The sequence below is a fragment of the Danio rerio genome, chromosome 11, assembly GCF_049306965.1.
Source record: "Danio rerio strain Tuebingen ecotype United States chromosome 11, GRCz12tu, whole genome shotgun sequence".
NCBI classification, from domain to species: Eukaryota; Metazoa; Chordata; class Actinopteri; order Cypriniformes; family Danionidae; genus Danio; species Danio rerio.
The window spans coordinates 13,233,840-13,256,132 of NC_133186.1; the positions used below are offsets into that span (position 1 = coordinate 13,233,840).

A 22,293-nucleotide genomic window follows, 5' to 3' on the forward strand; every position below is an offset into this window, starting at 1 on the left:
ATGAAATCGTTGGTGTTGTTTATTGTTTCACCGTTGTTGTCCCCCCTGGATACTACATTTAATACCACTGTACTACTATTAGTAATAAAACAACAATGATAAAAAATTATTATATGTATTATGATGTACCACTTATTATACCACTGCGACTACTACTATTAGTAATTTAATTATTATTAGTTTATTATAATTATAATAAACAATAATACATTTATATTAACAACAACAAAAATGTTTTAATACCGACAATAACAACAACAACAATAACAATTTTGTTAATATTATTTTGTTGTTGTTATTATTATTATTATTATTATTATTATTATTATTATTATTATTATTATTATTATTATTATTATTATTATTATTATTATAGTAATAGCATTGATATTTAACAACAAAAAAAGAGTCGGTTCAAATGAACGACTCGCTTGTGAATCGGACATCACTACCTCACGTTGGTTTTGCGCTTGTGAGATACGCGAACTGGTTTTGCAAGTGACGTGTGTTGAGTGTAAAAGCCTGTTTTTTCTGCTTTTTGGCTCTATATCCCTGGTCCATTCAGTGGCTACCCCACAGAAAAGTACGCCAAAATGGCCGATAAAGAAGGTAAACTTTTTCCGTAGTGAATTACGTGCAGTATTTATTCTTTTGCCAGAGTTTGCTAGCGTTAGCCTAATGTGCTAACGTTAATGGATGCGACCCACATACTGTCATAAGAATGAATGAGTGTCACAATTTTCTTTATCAAAAACTTGCTTTTCGTGAATTGTATGGCAACTAGCGTGATTAAATTACTATTATTTACATACTGGCTTGAAAACAAGTAATAGCTTCTCAAAGCAGACTGAAACTCCGTTGTTCGCTGATTTCCCTCCATCATTCATATGCTGCTGCTGTGTATCTACTAACGTTAATTCAGGAAATCCCATCTTTACTCTTTAGTTCTGCTAATTTATGTGGGAGCACATCAACTTTCTACTACACAACGCTCTTTCACAGTTAAGTCTTTGTGAAATGTGATCATTTGCATACATTTGGCCTAAAATAAATAAATAAATAAACAAATAAATAGAGAGAAAACACGTTATGCTTGTAATGAAGTCTTTACATTGGTCAACTTCAGTGTGGATTTGATAAGTCCTTTATAAGTTCATAATGCATTTCATGGGTTCGCTCAAGTCTATCCTTCAAAGATGCAATATGTGAACAAGAACTCCCAGATCTTCAGATTATTTTCTTCTAGAAGATACTATAGTAGAACTTTAAAGATGCTTTAAAGTTCATCAGGAATGTAAGGGCACCAGATGTACTTATAGTAGTTTTAAAGATTAACTATAGTCTTTCTATACATTCCTATAAACCTTTGTTTTATTTTGTTTTATTTTGACTATTATTATTGGGTATAACTTTAATGTTTGTTTGTTAGTTTGATATTCTGTATTGTTCTTTTTTTTATAATGGGGTTTCCACAGATATGAAATAGAATAAATTTTTAAAAGATCTACTCCAGACAGTGAAAGCAGAGCTGCACGATATTGGAAAAATCTAACACTGCAATATTTTTTTGTTCAGTAATATATTTTGCGATAGGAATACAGATTCACTAGATTTGTTGAATAACTACTTGGAAAGAATTGATAACTTTAGATTGATTGGGATGATTCTGAAGGGGAATGCATATGCATGAAATATAACAAACAATCTACAGGCTTTTCAAAAAAAAAAAAAAAAATTAAATAAACAATGTATCATTGTTTATAGTAATTGAATAATCAAATGTAAAATAATAACTCATAGTCTTCATTTGATAAAGAAAGTCAATAAAATTAATTAATTAAAAATAAAATGAATAGTTATTAATTTGTCAGTTACAAATGGTACAATTTTACATTCATTAATGTATTCCTCACACAGTCACAGGCCTCAAAAACACTTGCAAAATGGTCAATTTTTATCGAGATCCAGCATTGTGTATACACGTAATGTGACTATTGCGAATTATCACATTGCGAGATCAATGCGGAAATGATATGTTGTGCAGCCCTAATTGCCAGTCATTTTTATATATAATAAATTATATATATATATAATACATTTTTTTTTTTACATTTTGACTCCCATTTATCAAAACGTTCTGTACCATATGTTTTATCTCATGGTTTCAAGTGTTTTACCTAATGTAATTGTTAATGTTGATTGCTATTTTTCACTGCCATTTTATTCCTTTCCCATTTCCTAACTGGCAAATGTAGTGACCAAACTGTTGAAAAAACTGTTTGTTTGTTTTTTTTTTTTTTTTGTCTGCTCAGTGCTCAACCAGTCTCCTACATTTTATGGACAACAAAAAAAAACACAAAAATTGGCGGCAGTATTTGTGTCATTTTGCCTTGGCTGAATGCGTGTTGGTATCTGTATTTTGTTGTACAATATATTGCCCCAAAATATATGGCAATAAACAATATTATTAGCATTTTAAGACCAATTCATGCCACTCATTATATAATGCCAGAATAACAATATAATAGTATCATAATGCAAGTACAGTCTTCCAAAGAACACGTTATATTGTATTCTTAAGAATATTTCATTTAAATATTTGTCAACTTTCCAAATGCACCTCCTGCTTCAGATCTGGACACTTTACTGGTGGGCATAAATATCTGTGTCAAAGGTTCAGTTTCTAAATATTTTAATATAATTGTTAATCTGCAATTCGGATAACTTACGGACCATCTGGTCACAAGACATTGGAATTGACATGAACAAGGAGATATGGAAATCGGTCTTGAACAGGGTGATTCTTCCTCAATCTGTGCACATCAAATGCTCATACAATCCAAGGTAGTGGATAGAGCTCATTGGTCCATGAGCAGGCTAGCTCGCATCAACCTGTCTAATGACCCTGAGTGCGACAAGTGTCATTCTGGTTTAGCTACTTTAATCCATATGTTTTGGTCCTGTCCTTCCCTGCTTTCTTTTTGGAGGCAAATGTTCCTCTCGTTGTTTGCTATTACCACTGTTGATATTCCACCTTGTCCAATAATTGGTTTATTTAAGGTTCTTCCACCCGACCACACTTTACCCTTACATTTTGTAGACTTTTGGAGCCTTCTTAACCCTTCTGGCTGGGCGGTTAATCTTCTGAACAGGAAGAGCCCTTGCCCTTTTTCTCACACTTGTTTGATAAGAATTGTTTTTTCCTTTATTAAATTAGAGACAATTAGATGTTAATTTTGTAAATTAGACACTATTTTCATTAAATTGTGGGAACCCCTTCGCAAACATGTCCAACTCTTCATCTTGACCTTGCTCCTTCTGATTGAGCACCCACCCGCCTACTCCTAGCTTGATACTCAATACTAGTTCTGGTCAGCACATTGTAGACCTGTATTTTCTGTAAGTAAGATTATATTAGTGTTTTTTTTTTAGTTTGTTTTAATAAATTTTTTGTTATTATTATTATTCATTTTTGCTCAAAATACTAGTCAGTGTATTTGCTTATTGTTACATGTTTGTTATCCTTTTTGTATATTTTTGTAATGTGTTTTACAATGTATAAATTAAACTTTTTTTTTTAACAATTTAATAATTAGACATTGGAATCAGAATGTCAAAATGTGTATCCTAAACAAATAAATAATAATAAATGTTAGCAAAAAAGTAACAGAGGCTGTGATATCTGCTACCAGATCTATTTTCAGTTGTCAGACACCGACATTAAAATATGCTAGAGTAGAGCTGCACAATTAATTGTAAAAAGATCGAAATCTCGATTCGACCCCCTAGATCAGGGCTCACCAATCTCGGTCCTGGAGGGCCGGTGTCCCTGCAGGGTTTAGCTCCAACTTGCTTCAACACACCTGCCTGGATATTTCAAGTATGCATAGTAAGACCTTGATTAGCTGTTCAGGTATGTTTGATTAGGGTTGGAGCTAAGATCTACAGGACACCGGCCCTCCAGGAACAAGTTTAGTGACCCCTGCCCTAGATGATCTTAATCCAGCATTTCTACGATTCTGTCAGTCATATTTTCAAGTTCAGGAGAGAAGCAATGGTGGCCGAACTAGTCTTCACATTGTTTTACATATGTTGTTCAGCTACGTGGACACCTCTGAATGGTGTTGAAAGAGTAACATGCTGTATTCATAAGATGTAACTCACATAAAAATGTCATTTTTGTCTTCATGTAATGTATTTGCGACCGCAAAATCACACGTGACGTGAGTTGACCATCAGCTGTTACCACGAAGAGGGCGGGCACACGCGAGCCTCTCAATGAAGTTAACTTTAGTGAACAGAACCTGCGTAGGCTGTGAATAATATAATAAAGTTGTAAATAATGTTCAGTTTGTGGCATAGAGTTTGGGAGCTGCGCAGAAAGTGAACCGCTCTCAGATGTAGCTGACTGATTCCAGCCCAAACACTCTCTAAAACCCGGCGAAATGCAAAAATACTCACCCAGTCTTCTTTATTCACGAAAATCACATCAGTGACAGATTTAAGGCAGAAAATGACAGATTGTAAGCATATGTCTCAAACACAATAATTCAACATCAGAATTATCATCAGCTTTAATGACCAGGACAAATCTAAAGTCTGTTCAAGTCCACCATTCCAAGTCTACAACATTTAGCATTTTAACCAACAGTACAGCTACACAAAGCCTATTGCTTTTTTACCTCATGTTTGAGAATAACAATAATAATAATAGCCCACTCATATTAACCTTTATTTTATATCTACACAATCGTGAGAAAATTATGATTTTTATTTTAGGCAAAATAATTCACCATTCTCATTTTAGCCAGAATCATGCAGCTCTATGCTAGAGTAATTTTTAGTAAACACTAGTGTTTTTTAACCATTCTGACACTGACAGCTTTAATAGAGATAGAGATGTTGCGCAATCAGCTAAAATGTTGCTAGAATTGCTTTTTATGTAGGACTGAGCAATTTGGGCTAAAATTAAAATCTCGATAAGTTGAACATTTTAACTTGATTACAATTTATGAAAAATTTATTTATTTATTTTAATCTCTGGCGCAGCTTTCAATCATTGTCAATGTAGTGTAAATGTGCAACATGTAGCTATTTTTTGAAAGGTGTGCGGGTATGCAACCATGCGAAGGCTGCTCAGGACCATACATGTGGGTTTGATGCAGAAGTATAATCAGGGTCATGTGACTCCACACATGGTAGAGAAAATAACTGAAAAAATTGAGCTGGAAAAATGAGCTCGGTTATAGGTTTTTAATGTAGATTTCAATTACTTTTTTGATTATTCACCCAGCCCTATTTTTATGTATAGGCCATATATATTGCATCACCAAAAAATGTCTGAGGTCATGTTCATGTGTTAAGTGTTGTAAGTTGATGTACTGATTATTGTGAAAGGCCTAAATGTCACATGATGTTTGTAAATCACACCTATGGAAAAGTGCAGTTCGTTATGTGTCTATGACAGCTCGAGGTATCACAAACTGAATGCAAATATAATGCTATTTAATGTAAAAAAGTGAAAATGTCCTCCTATCCGGCCAAATTCTGCAGGAAATCTGCAGCAATTAAAATAATTACAAACTCCTCTAAATTTAGCACCACATCCTTGGCTTGGCGATAAAAACAGATTGCAAAATTCTGGAGGTACTTTTCAACTCAACAGCTGCCTGATTTTGTTCAGTATAGGTCAAGGAAATTCAGTTTTTCAGTCAGGCAGAAGTCATTTGAATTTTGGCTTTCATTTGTTAGGAAAAGTGCTGTATACATATAAATTGTATTGATTTTAAATTAACAAATTATTATTTTTTTGCTTCCATCACAGTGTACGATGACGCCGTGGAGGAGAGAGTAATAAATGAGGAGTACAAGATCTGGAAGAAAAACACACCATTCCTGTATGACCTAGTCATGACACATGCGCTCGAGTGGCCAAGTTTAACAGTGCAGTGGCTTCCTGATGTCAACAGGTAATCCACTGGCTAACTTGTGTATGTTTTAAAACAGAGCAGTTGATCAAGACCCTAAGTATGACTGTCCGTTTTTATACAGGCCTGAGGGGAAGGACTATGTGGTTCACCGGCTGGTGTTGGGCACACACACTTCAGACGAGCAAAACCATCTGGTCATCGCCAGTGTTCAGATCCCCAATGATGACGCTCAGTTCGACGCTTCCCACTACGACAGTGAGAAAGGAGGTAAGAGCTGATCTGAGCATGAATGGATGCTAATTTAGTTTTATTGTGTTGAAGTCATTAGAATAACATCAATTTTGTCTTTGTGTTTCTTCAGCAGGTATGGTCAGGATGTTGAGAGGAAATCCAGATTCATTTGATCAATAAGAGTGAATCATTCCACAAAGATGTTACAGCTGCATGTGTTTTCGACAGCTATGTTTTGTTTATATCTGTATTAAATGTATATAACCATATACTGGTGTTCTAGGAATAGTCAAATGAAAAATTACAATTCTGTTGTCATTTACTCATCTTGAAAATGTGACTGATGTGCATGTATTTTTGTTTACTAACTATTTCAGAGTTTGGAGGGTTTGGATCAGTTAGTGGAAAGATTGAGATTGAGATTAAGATCAACCATGAAGGAGAAGTGAACAGAGCCAGATACATGCCACAAAACCCCTGCATCATCGCCACCAAGACCCCTACTTCTGATGTGCTGGTGTTTGACTACACCAAACACCCATCCAAACCAGGTCAGTGCCTTTCAGATGATCTAAAGACCTCTAATATTTACAGTATGTACATGTATGTGTATAATAAAGCCTCGTTTTCTAGTCTGTATTAGATTTATAAAATAAAAATTCTGCCCAGTGCAAAAAGGTTGAAAAAACATTACATTAACATTTTAAAACTTAAAAAAATAAAACAAAAGCACAGACCAAATGTTCACTAAATCTAAAAAAAAATATTTAACAATTTTATTAGTCCCTCAACAGTTACTGTTCTTATGCAAACGTAGTAGTGTTGAATATAGTATAAACGCACATTTAATGTTCATAATTTTTATTATTTTTTGCTCCATGACAAACATCTGCTTGAGCACCTAAAGGGCAAGATTATGGGTTTGCTCTGTGGTTAATATGAGGTTTTAACAATAATAATAATTCCTTATATTTATACAGCGCTTTTCTGTACACTCAAATTGCTTTTTACATTGGGGGAATCTCTTAATCCACCACCAGTGTACAGCATTCACCTACATGAAGCGATGGCAGCCATATTGCGTGTGATGAAGCCAATTGTGATTTGGGGATGGTTAGGAGACCAGTGGGAAAATTTGGCCAGGATGCTGGGGTTTAACCCCTACCCTTTTTTTCAAAGGACGTCCTGGAATTTTTAACGACCATTGAGAGTCAAGACTTCGGTTTAACTTCTCATCTGAAAGATGGCACTCACTGAGCAGTATAGAGTCCCCATCAATATTCTCTGTTGTTAGGACCCACACAGACCGCAGACCCCCTTCTGGTCTCACTAACACCACTTCCAGCAGCAATCTAGCTTTCCCATGTGGTCTCCCATCCAGGTACTGACCGGATGCAGTCCTACTTTGCTTCAGTGGGCGACCATGCAAGAGTTGTAAAGAGCTAGTTTTACCATGTTTTAAGGCAACTTGAGTCCACTCTCAATACTCTTATTTTGTTGTTAAAAGACTAGTTCAGGGGTGTCAAACTCAATCCCTGGAGGGCCGAAGCCCTGCACAGTTTAGTTCCAACCCTGCTCCAACACACTTACCTGTAGGTTTCAAACAAGCCTGAAGGACCCAATTAGTTTGATCAGGTGTGTTAAGGTTGGAACTAAACTGTGCAGAGCTGCGGCCCTTTTGGAACTGAGTTTGACACCTGTGGACTAGTTCAACCAAAAATGAAAATTCTGTCGTCATTTACTCAATTTTTACTTGTTTCATACCAGTTAGAGTTTTTTTTCTGTTGAGCACAAAATAATACATTTTTGAAGAATGTTGGAAACATGAAAACCATTCATGTTAATGGTTTTCCATAAGTACAACATTCTTCAAAATATATTTTTTGTGTTCAACTGAACAAATAAAACTGAAGGGCAAAGGCTGAGTAAATGATGAAAGAATTTAATTTTTTGAATTAAGGTATACAATTATTCTCAGGGTAGCACACAATGAAGATGGTCCAGTCAGGTTGCATTATAGTTCTGTCTCATTTTGCGAAATGATTTAGCATATTTCAAAGGTTCCTGCAGTCTTTAACAGCAAAAGAACCCAAGATCTAATAAAATGATCATAAGTTATAATAATTTTAATATACATAGTCATTATGTGCTTTAGAGATACATTTTCTTTTCCCCACCATTTTTTTCATTATACAAATACAGAAACAGTACAAACACACTGACAAAAACATGGAAATATACACATTGCATGTTGTTAGCATTTTATCAGATGAATAATTTTTTCAGCTGAAAAACTACATGACTTTTTCACAACAGAGCTAGTTCCCGAAACACTTAAAATTCAAATAACAAAACTACTCAAATCCACTTAAAGAGCCCCTATTATACATGAAATAGAGTCATATTTTGGTTGTAAGAGTCTCCAACAACTGTCTGATATGCATGCAAGGTCAAAAAACACTTTCTTGGTCTTATGATATGCATTTATTTTGACCTAATTATCCCAGCGACTCCCATATGAATCGTTTAGTGATTCATTTGTTCCCAAACCCCTCCTTAGCGCGAAGCTAATCTGCGCTAATTGGACCGATGACAGCCTGTTGCGATTGGTCGACACTGACAGCCTTCAGTGCGAGACAGAGTGAAATGCCCAGCAGCTAATCAACAGAAGTAGTCAAAGTGCATACAAGCTTCATATTAGTGTAAGGCGTGGATTTGGACTGCCAGTGGAGAAATGCAAAATACCGACAACTATTTTATTGAGCAAAAACTCCAAGAACTGGGGAGGAGATCGACACGAGTCTCCTAGCCTGTCACACTCTATTTTTTCACACACACAGACACACAAGAGGACACAACACCAAAATAAAAGTCCTTGACAGAAATATTCAAAAACGGAATACATAGAATGCATATTAGAGAAACAACATCACATTAGTTACTAACACCATAGTACATAGTACCCGGCTCTCACTAGTGTTATCAGGGCCTACGCGTCCATAGAATAGTGAGGGCGGCGTCTCCCCGGGTCCTCACTTTCGTTTTCGCCCTCCCTCCGAAACGGTCCCTTTCTTTTTCACATTCGGGTTTTAAAGCAGCGTGATCAGCGTTCGCCTAAAGCGCCAGTTCAGCTTGCTCCAGCCTTGAGTGTTATTCAGACACCACACCCTGAACCTGAGCTGAACTATTTTGTGTAAAAACAGCTGACGATGGCCATAGCAATGACAAACGGCAGTGCAACGCGAACTCACAAGCGCATTTAAATCCATAAACAAAGCTGCACACATCGCATTTTCTACGTGGCTTTACATGTGATATGAGAATATAAAGAGTTAACCTGATACAGTACAAGCGGTTACAAGTAACAAAAAAATTAAAAACATAATTTGCAAGCTAGAGTAAACGAGGCGGCAACAATTTTACGTACTTACAGTTGTGAAATGAAGGAAGAAACTGATCCATGATTACATCAATAGTCTTTTCTGATCCTTCCTTTTGCAAACGGCCGATGAATTCTCCGTTGTAAGCATGTATTTTCCAGAAGCACTCGAACTGCACAAGGCTGGGCTGTAATGCTGAGGTATTTTTGCAAAAATAATCCTCAACCACTCAATTTTCACAGTTTCATCTTTGGGTAGAGCAGGAGTGTCCAAACTTTTTGGGCCGAGGGCCAGATGCAAAAAAATAAACGTTGTCGCGGGCCAAATTTTACATACATCACACAGACACGTGTGTGTGTATATATATATATATATATATATATATATATATATATATATATATATATATATATATATATATATATATATATATATATAAATACAGTTGAAGTCAGAATTGTTAGCCCCCCTAAATTATTAGCCCCCGTTTATTTTTTCCCCAATTTCTGTTTAACGGAGAGAAGATTTTTTTCCACACATTTCTAAACATATTAGTTTTAGTAACTTATTTCTAATAACTGATTTATTTTATCTTTGCCATGATGACAGTAAATAATATTTGACTAGATATTTTTAAGACACTTCAATACAGCTTAAAGTGACATTTAAAGGCTTAACTAGGTTAATCAAGTTAACTACTTAAGTTAAGGTATTTAGGCAAGTAATTTTATAACAATGGTTTGTTCTGAAGACTAAAAGGGTTCATAAAAAAATTTAAACCGCTTTTTATTCAAGCCGAAATAAAACAAAAGTCTTTCTCCAAAAGAAAAAATATTATCAGATATACGGTAAAAATGTCCTTGCTCTGTTAAACATCATTTGGGAAATATTTAAAAAAGAAGAAATAAATCAAAGAGGGGCTAATAATTCAGACTTCAACTGTGTATGTATAGATAGATAGATAGATAGATAGATAGATAGATAGATAGATAGATAGATAGATAGATAGATAGATAGATAGATAGATAGATAGATAGATAGATAGATAGATAGATAGATAGATAGATAGATAGATAGATAGATAGATAGATAGATAGATAGATAGATAGATAGATCATAACAAGAACTGCTGCTTAATTGAATGCATGTAATAGCGGCACCCGGTGGTTATTTATTGAATTACGTTCATTTTTGTATAGCGGGCCAGATTCTATTAATATTTATAAAAAGCCTCGCGGGCCGCCACAAAACTGATTGCGGGCCGCAGATGGCCCGCGGGCCGTAGTTTGGACACGCCTGGGGTAGAGACTTTCAATAATATCCAGCTGAGCACAGCATTGATTCAACCGGCGTCTGCTACAGTGTGTGTCTAGCCTTTTTTTCTGTGTTAGTAGGCGGGGCCGCGGGTTTCAAATCTCCCGGGTTTGCGTGTGCAACAACTGGGCGGGGCTTAAGTTTCGTATCCACATCACAGCGAAATGGCTAAAGACTCGTTATGATGATGATTTAATTGAAGTACTAGGAGTCGACTTTTTTTATAAATGAACCAATAGTTTTAAACACTGTCCATTTTCAGATTTAAGCCTTAGCTGTATATTTCACTTCACTCAGAGCTGTGTTACACACTACATGTGAGGTCGTTCTCAAAAAACCCTCAATAAGGGCTCTTTAATCAATCAGTCTTTTTTAATTGTAATAACTGAGATAGTACCTTGCATATCAATGGCTTAAGCCACTGCTAGAAGGTCTAATATTATGTTTAGGAATTAGCTTGGTAATATGAAATTAAGGCACGTCTTGGGTGTGCTTTAATAAAACTTGTGTGTTTCAAATTAATCAACAGCCCTTTATTATTCTTACATCCTTATATTAAATTGTGTATGAAGGAACTTGCTTTGAATAATTCATTACAATATTTTTTTCTATAGCACTTTTAACAATGTAAATTGTGTCAAAGCAGCTTAACAATAAATGAAGAAAAGTAAAAAAAAAAAAAAAAGCAAAAGCCTTAATATTTCAAATTGTTAAACTGAAATTGCTTCAGTTCAGTTTAATATGAATGTCACTGTTGAAGCTCAGTTCAGCAACTCCGATGCAAATATTAAGTCTGAGCTTTCCATTGTTCAGACCCCAGTGGAGACTGTAGTCCAGACCTGAGGCTGCGGGGACATCAGAAAGAGGGCTATGGTTTATCCTGGAACCCCAACCTCAGTGGAAACCTGCTCAGTGCATCTGACGACCATGTGAGAGATCTGACATTTAAAAAAACCTCATGTATTTTATGTAAAATTGTATATATTTATTTATTCTGCATCATTGAGATATAAAGTTATTATTATATAATTTATATTAATTATGTTTATTAATTATATGTTTTTATTTATATGAATCTTGCCATAAAATAGCCATGAGTGTGGCAATAAATAAACAAACTGAAACTAAAGACAGCTCATGTATTTTTATATTTATATGTTGACCGATCATGTCTTTATTCATCTTTAGACGATCTGTCTTTGGGACATTAGTGGTGCACCAAAGGAGGGCAAGATTGTTGATGCCAAGACCATCTTCACAGGGCACACAGCTGTGGTGGAGGATGTGTCCTGGCACCTTCTACACGAGTCTCTGTTTGGCTCTGTGGCTGATGACCAGAAACTAATGATGTAAGCAAAGTGTTATGATGGAAATAGTTCACACTCCAGGCAAATATGGCCCAAATATTTAGCCTCGATGTGACATTTTTCATGTGAACAGCACAAACTGTATGGAATCTGGTATTTTACACTTCAATTTATGCCACTTTCATATCTGGTAATAAATTCAATACAGGTCAGGGCCTGTATTCAAAAATCACTTAATCTTCTTTCCTAAATAGTAGTAGAACATTTTAGCAAGTTTTCTCTTAAAGCCTGTTCATAAAGCTGTTGAGACTAACTTTTAAGTAAAAGAGAGAAGTCCTAAGCTATAAATGAGGGCAGCATTGGCTTAGGGTGTACTCACAGTAACCACAGTTGTCCCCTCTCTTCTCTCCCTCTCGTCCCACACTCGCATTACATTTTTTGCCCTCCAAGCCTGAGCACACTTATGATGCAACTCTTCGGTTTAACAGAAGAGAAGCGCTCTCACTCCGTTCATTATAGATTGCTTTAGCTATATTGTTTGGCATTATTTTAACTCATTTGTGATGCAATGAAACAGTCAAATCTTTTGCTGAACAGATCCACCATTTTTGACGCTCATAGATGTTTATGAAAGTCCTCGTGCTTCACGTATTAGGAGGTTTGCTAAAGGTGCAGCTGTCCTGCAGCATTTGTATCTTTAATTAACTATGACAGTGTGCGTTCACCGGAGCTCCTAACTTTAAAAATGTAGGCGCATCAGCCAAAATTTAGTCGCACCCACCAATTATGAGCACCGTTACTACAAGTTTTATACAAACATATTTAAAGCATTTGAAATCAACACTAATCAAACTAACAAGCAAAAAAATTAATACATTTATGCAAGCGTGAGGAAAATATGTCTCAACGAAATCCCGTTATCTCAAGAAAATACATTTTTATAACAGAACTGAGTGACCAAAGCATACACGGAGCGCTCACTGGCCCTGCACGCACTGCTTAAATGAATCTGTTAACGGTATAACTGCTGTTCTCACAAGTGCTGTCTGATATTGCACTGATGCTTTTGACACATACTGTACCTTATTATATGCATACGTCATGTTAATAGCAACACCGGTCTTTTTAGGAGTAGCGATGTTAGTTTACTCAGCGTAAGCCCGTTTGTACGACGGTGTACGTGGTGTTACATTTGACATATAGCTGCCCCTTGCACTGCGGACAGCATCTGGCGATTATATGAAGGATTAAACAGGAGCTCTCGTGCTAGATGTGGCAAACAGTTACCTGAAAACTGCATCTCACAGATTTTCATAGCGGACTTGAAGCCAATGGAAGTCTTCTACTCTTGGAAAAGTGTAGGTTGTGGATTAACATTCAGCACATGATCACTAGTAAGATGTGTCATTATTTGTAACTAGATGGTTTCTAAAACTCATTCAAAAATCATTCGTGTTCAGTGCTAGAGCATTGGTGGGCCAATAAGAAGAGCGCGAAGGCGGGGCAAGCATTACGGTCTTGGATTTGTTTACTGCAGCAAGTTGACTTGACAACTGTTTTAAACCATTCCTGAGCGCTGCGTTTCGCGTTCCAAGTGCAGACAAAGAGCTTAGAGATGCATTCTGCGTGAATGTCTCCCGAATCCGCGCATGTGGTGAACATTTTGCAGCAAAAACTGGTCGCACACAACAATTTTAAGCACTCGCAGAAATGCTCCCAAATATATTTTAAGGTCGCATAGATAAAATTTCGGGTGCATATGCGACCAAAATGGTCGCAATTTCGAGCCCTGTTAATAGATCCATATCAAATAGTCCTTTAAAAGTGACGTTGGCTTTTCAGTTTCACACTTTGCACTCACACAACAAGCGTACCGCACCAAAGCCCAACCGAACCGGGAAATGCACAGTTCAGATAGCCTAGTGTGAGTACACCCTTATTAGCTATGGATGATGTCAGCATCATTACTAACTATGAACGCAGGGATTGGCTGATGGTGGAGGAGTCTGTAGAGCATGATGTTGAAAAATGGCACATTATAAAATGCAGGCCAGGTAAAGACGCATTCTTAATAGTTCTTTGCTTTTTTTTTTTTATTTTTTTTAGTTTTAGACATTATATAAAGATTTTCTTTCAATGTTACAAATGAATGTGTTTTCTTAGAAAATAATTAAGCAAAAATATGATTTAAAATAATTAAATATAAAAAATTATTTAAATTGCCAAAAAATGATCAGTATAATGGTAAAAAACTGTACATTTCTAGTCAAACCATCCTTCTGCAATCTTTTACCAAAAACAAATGCATTTAATAATTTTCATTCCTACAGTGTCTGTCCCAATAGCCTTGTTGGCAGGGTTCTGGCATGTAGCACAACTGCACTTCATGCATTCCAAGTTTAAATCCTGGCTTGGGGATATTTCCCAATTCCATCCAATTACTGTCCTGTTACAATAAACTCAAAACACCAAAATAATCTTTACAAAAAAAATGTAAACAAACATAAGTATTTAAAATGCTGAAGTACAAATCATTTGGAAAATACACACTTATGTCAGTAAAAATGGCAATAAAAATTATATTAAACACGACTTGACCTGATAACTTGCTTTATTCACGTCAAACGTTAGTGTACACAATTTTTACAGAGTCAGAAAGTTTACGTTTTGTGTAGTTGTTCTTTTGCACATACAGGTCCATTTAGAATCATTCACACTATAAATATGATATTAATCACATTTAAAACAACAATGGAAGTAAACAACTTAAAAAAAAAAACAATCTGAGGACAAAAAAAAAGAGGTTTGAGCACAAAATACTCACAGTATGAATGTAGCTAATGGATTACATGTCGAAATGTCTGTCTTTCACAGCTGGGACACACGATCCAATAACACCTCAAAGCCCAGTCACTCTGTGGATGCTCACACAGCCGAAGTCAACTGTCTGTCCTTCAACCCCTACAGCGAATTTATCTTGGCCACTGGCTCAGCAGACAAGGTTTGTACTTTTTGGAATTTGCTTTAGAGCTGTGGCTCAAAATCATTCCAGATATTGAGTCTGAGATTATCAAAACCCAGTTCTAGTCTCTGTTGAATGGATTCCAAACTTAGTTTCTAACAGCAGATGGGGCTGTATGATTTACAAACAGCTGTACATTGCTTGCATCCAATTCCGTACAATTACCGCTTGATCGCAAAATAAATAATAAAGTTAGGAAAGATTTAAGCACATTACAGGAATGTTTATTGTGAGCTGTGTTTATATTAATCTTGTGCCATGAAAGGCAGCTTCCTTGTGAGCTCATTCCTTGTTTGAATGTACGTTTTAAAACTAGCCTAGAGCAACATCTGCTATTCAAAACGAAACTGAGAATCGATTTAAGAGAGAATAGTGATGTATTTTGAAGATCTCATCATTTTTGCTGATTCGATTACTAGAACAAATTTTCACCACAGTCCTAATTTGCATAATCAAACACACACATAGCAGTTAGAACATTGTTTTAGCGACAAGTGTTAAGTGTTTACACACACACTTAAACTCAAAGTAGGCTTGTTTTTTGACACAAGGACTTATCTGAACATGTACTCCAGTTAATAGTAAGCTTAAAGATGGGTTTTCTGCATAGCCACTAGAAAAAAAAAGTTCTATGTCTGCTCCAATTCTTTCTCCAGACATGAGCTAAATGAGCTATAAAATTCTCTGTGTTCATCTGAACTAATTGCTTGTATTTCTGAACAGCTCCACACAAACGCTAGTTAGAGGCACTTCTGTTGTTGTCGTCTCTAGGTCTGTGGGATGTTACATTTCAAAAAAGTACATACTTTGAGTGCTAAAAATGTTTAGTACAATAGTAAATCCTAGGGCTGTGCAATTAATCGAAAATCCGATTTCGATTTTGGCTTCTAACGATTATGAAAAACCATTAATCGAGATAAACGATTATTGCATCATATACAAAAATCGTGAAAGACCGCGTGCTTATGTGTGTGTGCTGCACGCACACACAGAGAGAAGCATGTGGTCACCATTCGGTCTCATTCGCACACTGAGACGAGCAGAGGAGCGCAGACATCTAAAGTCATCTTAACATGTGCGTCAAATAGGTGTCAAAACGCGGAGTTTAGTGATGATTCATATTAACCCTCATTTGTGTAATAAACAAACGAGTTGAGGATCAAAAGACACGTGAAAGAGAAACCATTAAAGAGACCCCATGAAATATTCCTGCTGCCGCCTGTTTTTATCATTAATCAAACAACAAGGAGAACATCCCTCACTGCTCTAGACTGAAGGATTTTTGTAGCTAAAGTGTTTTTCTTAGGGTGAAGATGCTTAAAGCATAAAGTTTATGTGAAGTGCTTTCATGTAAGAGTTTTCTGTTATTGGGTTATTTTAACTGCAGTTGCGCAGTTTCACATTCACTCATGAACATTTCATTCATGCCCCCGTGGTATTAGACGCAATTAAGAAGTAAGGACTGGTGAGAGTGTTATGGAATTTAATGACGCGCACCAAATGGAAAGAAAAAACTTCCACATTTCATGATGTGTGTGTGCAGTCCTTTACTGACAGCCACGTATATGGATCTTGTTGGAAAATATGGCGAAAAGTCCTACATAATGGTAATAGTTTGATTGTGATGTTTACGTGAATAATGCCACTAATATATGCATACTAAACGTCTTAATTCCATTTCTGTTTAGTTTAGTTATGATTTTATTTGGATTAAGGTAATCAAAAACCGCTGTTACGAGCTTATGTAGGCCTACAGTTTAAAATTCATGTTTAACTCAATAAACACAAGAACATCTTATTGAACATCATTTATTTTCATCACCATATATCATAGTTCAGATGTCACCAATCTTGTTTCTGGAGGTTCATTGCCCTGCAGGGTTTAGTTCCAACTTACCTCAACACACCTGCCTGAGTGTTTCAAGTATATGTAGTAAGACCTTGATTAGCTTGTTCAGGTGTGTTTGATTAGGGTTGGAGCTAAAATCTGCAGGACACTGGACCTCCAGGAACAAGTTTGGTGATCCTTGTGATAGTAGAACAGTTTCTCAAGCAGTTTAAGATGCATTTTGGAGACAGGAGAAACCTGGCTTGAGAAACCCATTTTCAAACACTTACTTTTAGTTATTTTTTGAGTAGCACAGATATTCTGAATGCCTTCGGCAGAATTTAAATGAGCCATTTAATCTAGAATAATTCCAAGATTACAGTAAGATTAATCTAGTTTAAAAAAAATTATCTATGACCTATATACCTTTATTTTTTGACAGTTAAACAGGTTGTCTCACTAGCTTGTAGGCAAACCCATTTGTGAAAGTACAATCTATATGTGAAATGGTACAATCTAGATGTGTATATTTAGAAAGTGATTTCAGAAAATTTCTGTTCAATATGATTATTATTACAGCACACTATACACTAAAACCCAACATGCTATAAGGCTCCTGATATACCTGCAGTTGATGAAAAAAGAAATGGTTTCATTCAGCTAGCAAATTGTTATGATAAAAACAACAAGAAATGCTTATTTTTATGTTGGGAGCCCCAGCTTAACGGAGGATTCTTAAAAAAACATAAAAAAAAAAGTAATATCCTCAGTGTAATCTGTTTGTTTCTGGTTGTAGACTGTTGCATTGTGGGATCTGCGTAACCTTAAGCTGAAGCTTCACTCATTTGAGTCCCATAAGGATGAAATCTTCCAGGTAAGTAATACTAGAGGTTCTATTACAATGTAACAATATGGAGTCATGATAAAATACAATGTAACAGAATAATGGAGTAATGCAAATGCTTTGACAGGTCCAGTGGTCTCCTCATAACGAAACCATCCTGGCCTCCAGTGGCACTGACAGACGCCTCAATGTTTGGGACCTGAGGTACTACTTTTTTCCAGTTTATATCATTAAGGAAAATTCTTTCTTTCTTTCTTTCTGTCTGTCTGTCTGTTTGTCTGTCTTTCTGTCTGTATTTCTTTTTTGTCTTACTTTCTGTTTGTCTGTCTTTCTGTCTGTCTTACTTTCTGTCTGTCTTTCTGTTTGTCTGTCTGTCTTTCTGTCTTGTTCTTTCTTACTTTCTGTCTTTCTTTCTTGTTGTTGTTTTTTTAGTGTTCTATCTTTCTTTCTTAGGGCTTATTCACACTGGATGCATCTTTGTTTTAAAAAAGCTTTATGCGGCGCTCAGAAATGGTTTAAAATAAGCCACAGCCCAACTCGAGGTCCACATGACGTGATATTATGAACCTGACATAATAACGACAATATCAGACCCATATAAAAAAACGTACGAAACGGAAAAATGTTATGACAAGCACTTGAAGATACATCACATCTTGGGCGGTATCCAAATTTTGATACTGTCAAACCTCCTCACTATTTTACCCCGGTATTGCCGTGCATAATAAAAAAATTATGATGTTAGGCTTAGACAGCGTCATCAAACTGTTGGCTTGTGCCTAAACCATTCAGAAACTGAAAACTGTATATGCAACCTTAGGTTCGCGGTCACCTGTTTGTCTTGTAATCTTTTGCGCGGGACGCCCTCTCTGATTCTCACACACACACACACACACAGAGAGAGAGAGAGAGAGAGAGAGAGAGAGAGCCAAGCTACACACACACCGCTCTTTCTCTCTCTCATTCACACAAAACACACACACACACACACACACACACACACACACACACAGAGAGCACCAAGCGACACACACACACACACACGGATGCGCGTGCTCGCTTGCTCGCAGTGATATTGTTAGACCGTGCGTCCGCTCCCTTTCAAATTACACCAGAGTTGCCGACGGCTCCCAAGCTTTATTCGGAAATTTATTCCCACATCGCAAGAAATCTGGTCGGACCCCGCAGTACAGCAGCGGGAATGCAGACCTCTAGTTCATATTTACCACGTCTCCTTTCTCATTCGGTCGAAACTAGAAATACTGCCAAACTGCAGGTCACTTGGGCGCGACTCGCCACATCACCTTACCCTCTCTATCCTCCACACTGTCCCGTGATGACAATCACGCATACGTATTTGTAGGCATTAAATAAAGGATATTTAATATTAAATATCCAGTATAACGGTATTGACACTGACACCATTGCTGTTTTTAGATCCCGCGGTATATCGTATTACCACCCAAGCCTATCATATAACTTGGACATCTGGTTATCTAGACAAATCCACAATGAGGGCTGCCTCCACCATGATATAACAGTAAATAAAACAGCTGTCATGCCAATTTTCTACTATAAACAGAAGCTGGCAATGGTTGCTCTGCCTCCGAGATCTTTCGATTGGGCTACTGCTTTTGGGCCTAAAAGTGATGAGCTGTGATGCGTGTGAAATTTGAAGATCTTTCACTTTGTTGCAGTTTTCCAAAAGATGCGAGGTGCGAGCGTAATGCTTAAACACATTGGTTCAGCGCGTGTCAGCATTGGAAAACAATAGAAAAGTAGCATGGAGAGCATTCTGTCTAAATGGCCTTTCATTGTTCTTTTTAGTGTTATTTCTTGTTATTTTTTAATATTCGATCTTTCTTTTTTTTCTTACTTAATACACATCCCTTTTTTGCATTGTGAATAAGTCATTGATTTTATCTGTGTTTGGAGCAACAAATATGAATAACATATTTGCGTGTGTGTGTGTTCTAGTAAAATTGGAGAAGAGCAGTCTGCAGAGGACGCAGAGGACGGGCCTCCTGAGCTGCTGGTAAGTCAAAAAGAATTTGTTGAAATATTTAATTAAATAGATGTACTCATAACTATTATGATTCGTAATAACATTTCAAAACTACGCCAGTGTGATAGCACGTAAAATATTTAGGTAAAATAATTTTGATTGATAATATACAAGTTTGAGCTTTGTTTTTTTATTTATATAAAACTTTTTATTTGTTTGCTAAAAACTTTTCCTATGCTTACTAAATCTGCATTTATATAAAATACTCAAAGTCTTATCAATGAAAAATCATTACAATTTAAAGCAAGTTTTTTTCTTCTTCTGTTAATTTTCAGCACCATTAATAATCTTCAGTATCAAATGATTTTTTAGGAATCTGCTGGTTTTGTGCTCATGAAAGATTTACTATTAACCCCTATTATTTACTGCAATTAAAGAAATGAAAACAGTTGTGCTGCATTAGACAGATAGATGGTCAGGTATTTTGTTTGTAGGTCTTTTAAACGCCAAGTTGATCCACCTGCTTTAAGGCTTTGATAATAGCAATGTAGCATACTAAGATGTTTTACTGAAATATTTTTTTTTCAGTTCATTCATGGTGGGCACACAGCTAAGATCTCTGATTTCTCCTGGAACCCAAATGAACCCTGGGTAATCTGTTCCGTGTCAGAGGACAACATTATGCAAGTATGGCAGATGGTAAGTACAGTAAATCTGGAGGTTTACTGTTCTCATTATTTTGTTTCAGTGGAATTGGTACCAGACTTTATACTGATTTTCCCAAACTTTGGTCTAGGCTGAGAACATCTACAATGATGAAGAGCCAGACACTCCTGCGTCAGAGCTGGAGGGACAGGCATCATAACTGATCTCATTCTAAATATACAACCCCTTCTTACTCTTCACATTTTGCTTTTCAGTATTATCCCGTAAAGTCCATTTATTCCCCATTCCATGCATTCTGATACTTCGTCCATGACAGGGTCCTTCTGTGGACTCTTATCTAAAAGGTTCACCCATCATCCTTAGCAGTAGAGTAATTTGGTTTGGATGGTATGGAAGACTGCACCACTTGTTCAATCACTTCTGAGAAGTTACGGCCTGGTGTGGCTTATCACAAATTTCAGTTTCTCTTTTTTTGTGTGCATAAACCTGGTGTCAATTTGCAATAAATCTTTTGTAATAACTTTTAAAATGATTTTGTATTCCAAAATTGTTGATAACTGTCTGTACGCCGTTTAATTCTGAAAATAAAGTACAGATGCACTGTTCGATGTGCTTTATTCTGTCTCTTGACATAAGCCAAAATATAAAGACCAGTAACAGTTGTGGTATTAAAGGGACACTGTGGCTGCGTCTGAAATAGCATGCTTTCATACTATATAGTTCTTTAAAAACAGTATGAGAGCCGAGTAGTATGTCCGAATCACTAGTATTTGAAAAACAGTATGCAAGAAGCACCCGGATGACCTACTACTTCCAGCGAGATTCTGAAATGTGCATCCGATGCAAGCTGCGCTATCCCATGATGCCATGTGAGAGAATTCATGAATTGGAGAGAAGCGATGCAAGTGACGTGGGTAGATCACATGATAATTACAAATGGAGGATGTATTACGTCCTAGCTCCATTCATACAACTCGCATTCATTCTGTATAGAATTTACTTTTCCAATGACCGTGTAGTAAATTTAAATTCGAGTAGTCGGCCATTTCGGACGCAGTCTCTGCAACTTTGTCAAGGCTCCTCTTGTGGTCAATGAGTGTAATTCTCTTTTACCTTTGTCTAAATTGCAAGCTTGATTTCAGACTAGATCTGGAGGCAGATCAGGAAGCTGCAGAATTTATTTAGTTTAAAGTTATTCAAGACTATTTCAAGAAACATTTTATGTTTGGAAAAAAAACTTAAAGAGTGCTGTTTTAAGAGTTTTGTTGATCATTTCCAGTATGTACTTCCAATCTTCAGAACACAAATGAAGGTATTTTACAAACCCGATATCAAAAAGTTGGGACACGACGAATTGTGTATCAAATCTGAATGCAATGATGTGGAAGTTTTAAATTTCAAGATTTTTTTTCAGTATAGAAATGACATGTCAAATGTTTAAACTGTGAAAATGTATTATTTTAAAGGAAAAATAAGTTGATTAAATATTTCATGGCATCAACACATTTCAAAAAAGTTTACCACAGTGAGGCCTCCCTTCTTCCTTTAACAACAACAGTCTGCAAATGTCTGGGGACTGAGAAGGCAAGTTGCTCAAGTTTAGGAACAGCAACGTTCTTCCTTTCTTGTCTAATACAGGCTTCTAGCTGCTCGACTGTCTTAGATCTTCTTTGTTGCTTTGTTCCTCTTAATAATGCATCAAATGTTTTCTATGGGTTAAAGCTCTGGACTGCAGGCAGGCCATTTCAGTACCTGGACTCCTTCTT

At 36.3% G+C, this 22,293-nt stretch overlaps 1 protein-coding gene across 2 annotated transcripts; it reads left to right on the forward strand.

Annotated features, from left to right (window-relative positions):
* The first annotated feature begins 460 nt into the window (after positions 1–460).
* rbbp7 (RB binding protein 7, chromatin remodeling factor) lies at positions 461–21,132 on the forward strand. 2 transcript variants are annotated; one of them, XM_068224109.2, is made up of 12 exons: positions 461–609; positions 5,825–5,969; positions 6,052–6,197; positions 6,539–6,712; positions 11,669–11,784; positions 12,044–12,204; positions 15,037–15,163; positions 17,809–17,886; positions 17,984–18,060; positions 19,834–19,891; positions 20,450–20,560; positions 20,658–21,132. In XM_068224109.2, the coding sequence occupies exons 1-12, from the start codon at positions 594–596 to the stop codon at positions 20,724–20,726; spliced, it is 1,278 nt and encodes a 425-aa protein (XP_068080210.1). In that variant the 5' UTR covers positions 461–593; the 3' UTR covers positions 20,727–21,132.
* The last annotated feature ends 1,161 nt before the right edge of the window (positions 21,133–22,293 follow it).

Bases quoted from the DNA above. Each gene is read 5' to 3' on its own strand.
- rbbp7 (XM_068224109.2), top strand. The intron at 5,970-6,051 runs GTAATCCACTGG...GTTTTTATACAG, and splicing joins TGGCTTCCTGATGTCAACAG to GCCTGAGGGGAAGGACTATG. The intron at 20,561-20,657 runs GTAAGTACAGTA...ACTTTGGTCTAG, and splicing joins TTATGCAAGTATGGCAGATG to GCTGAGAACATCTACAATGA.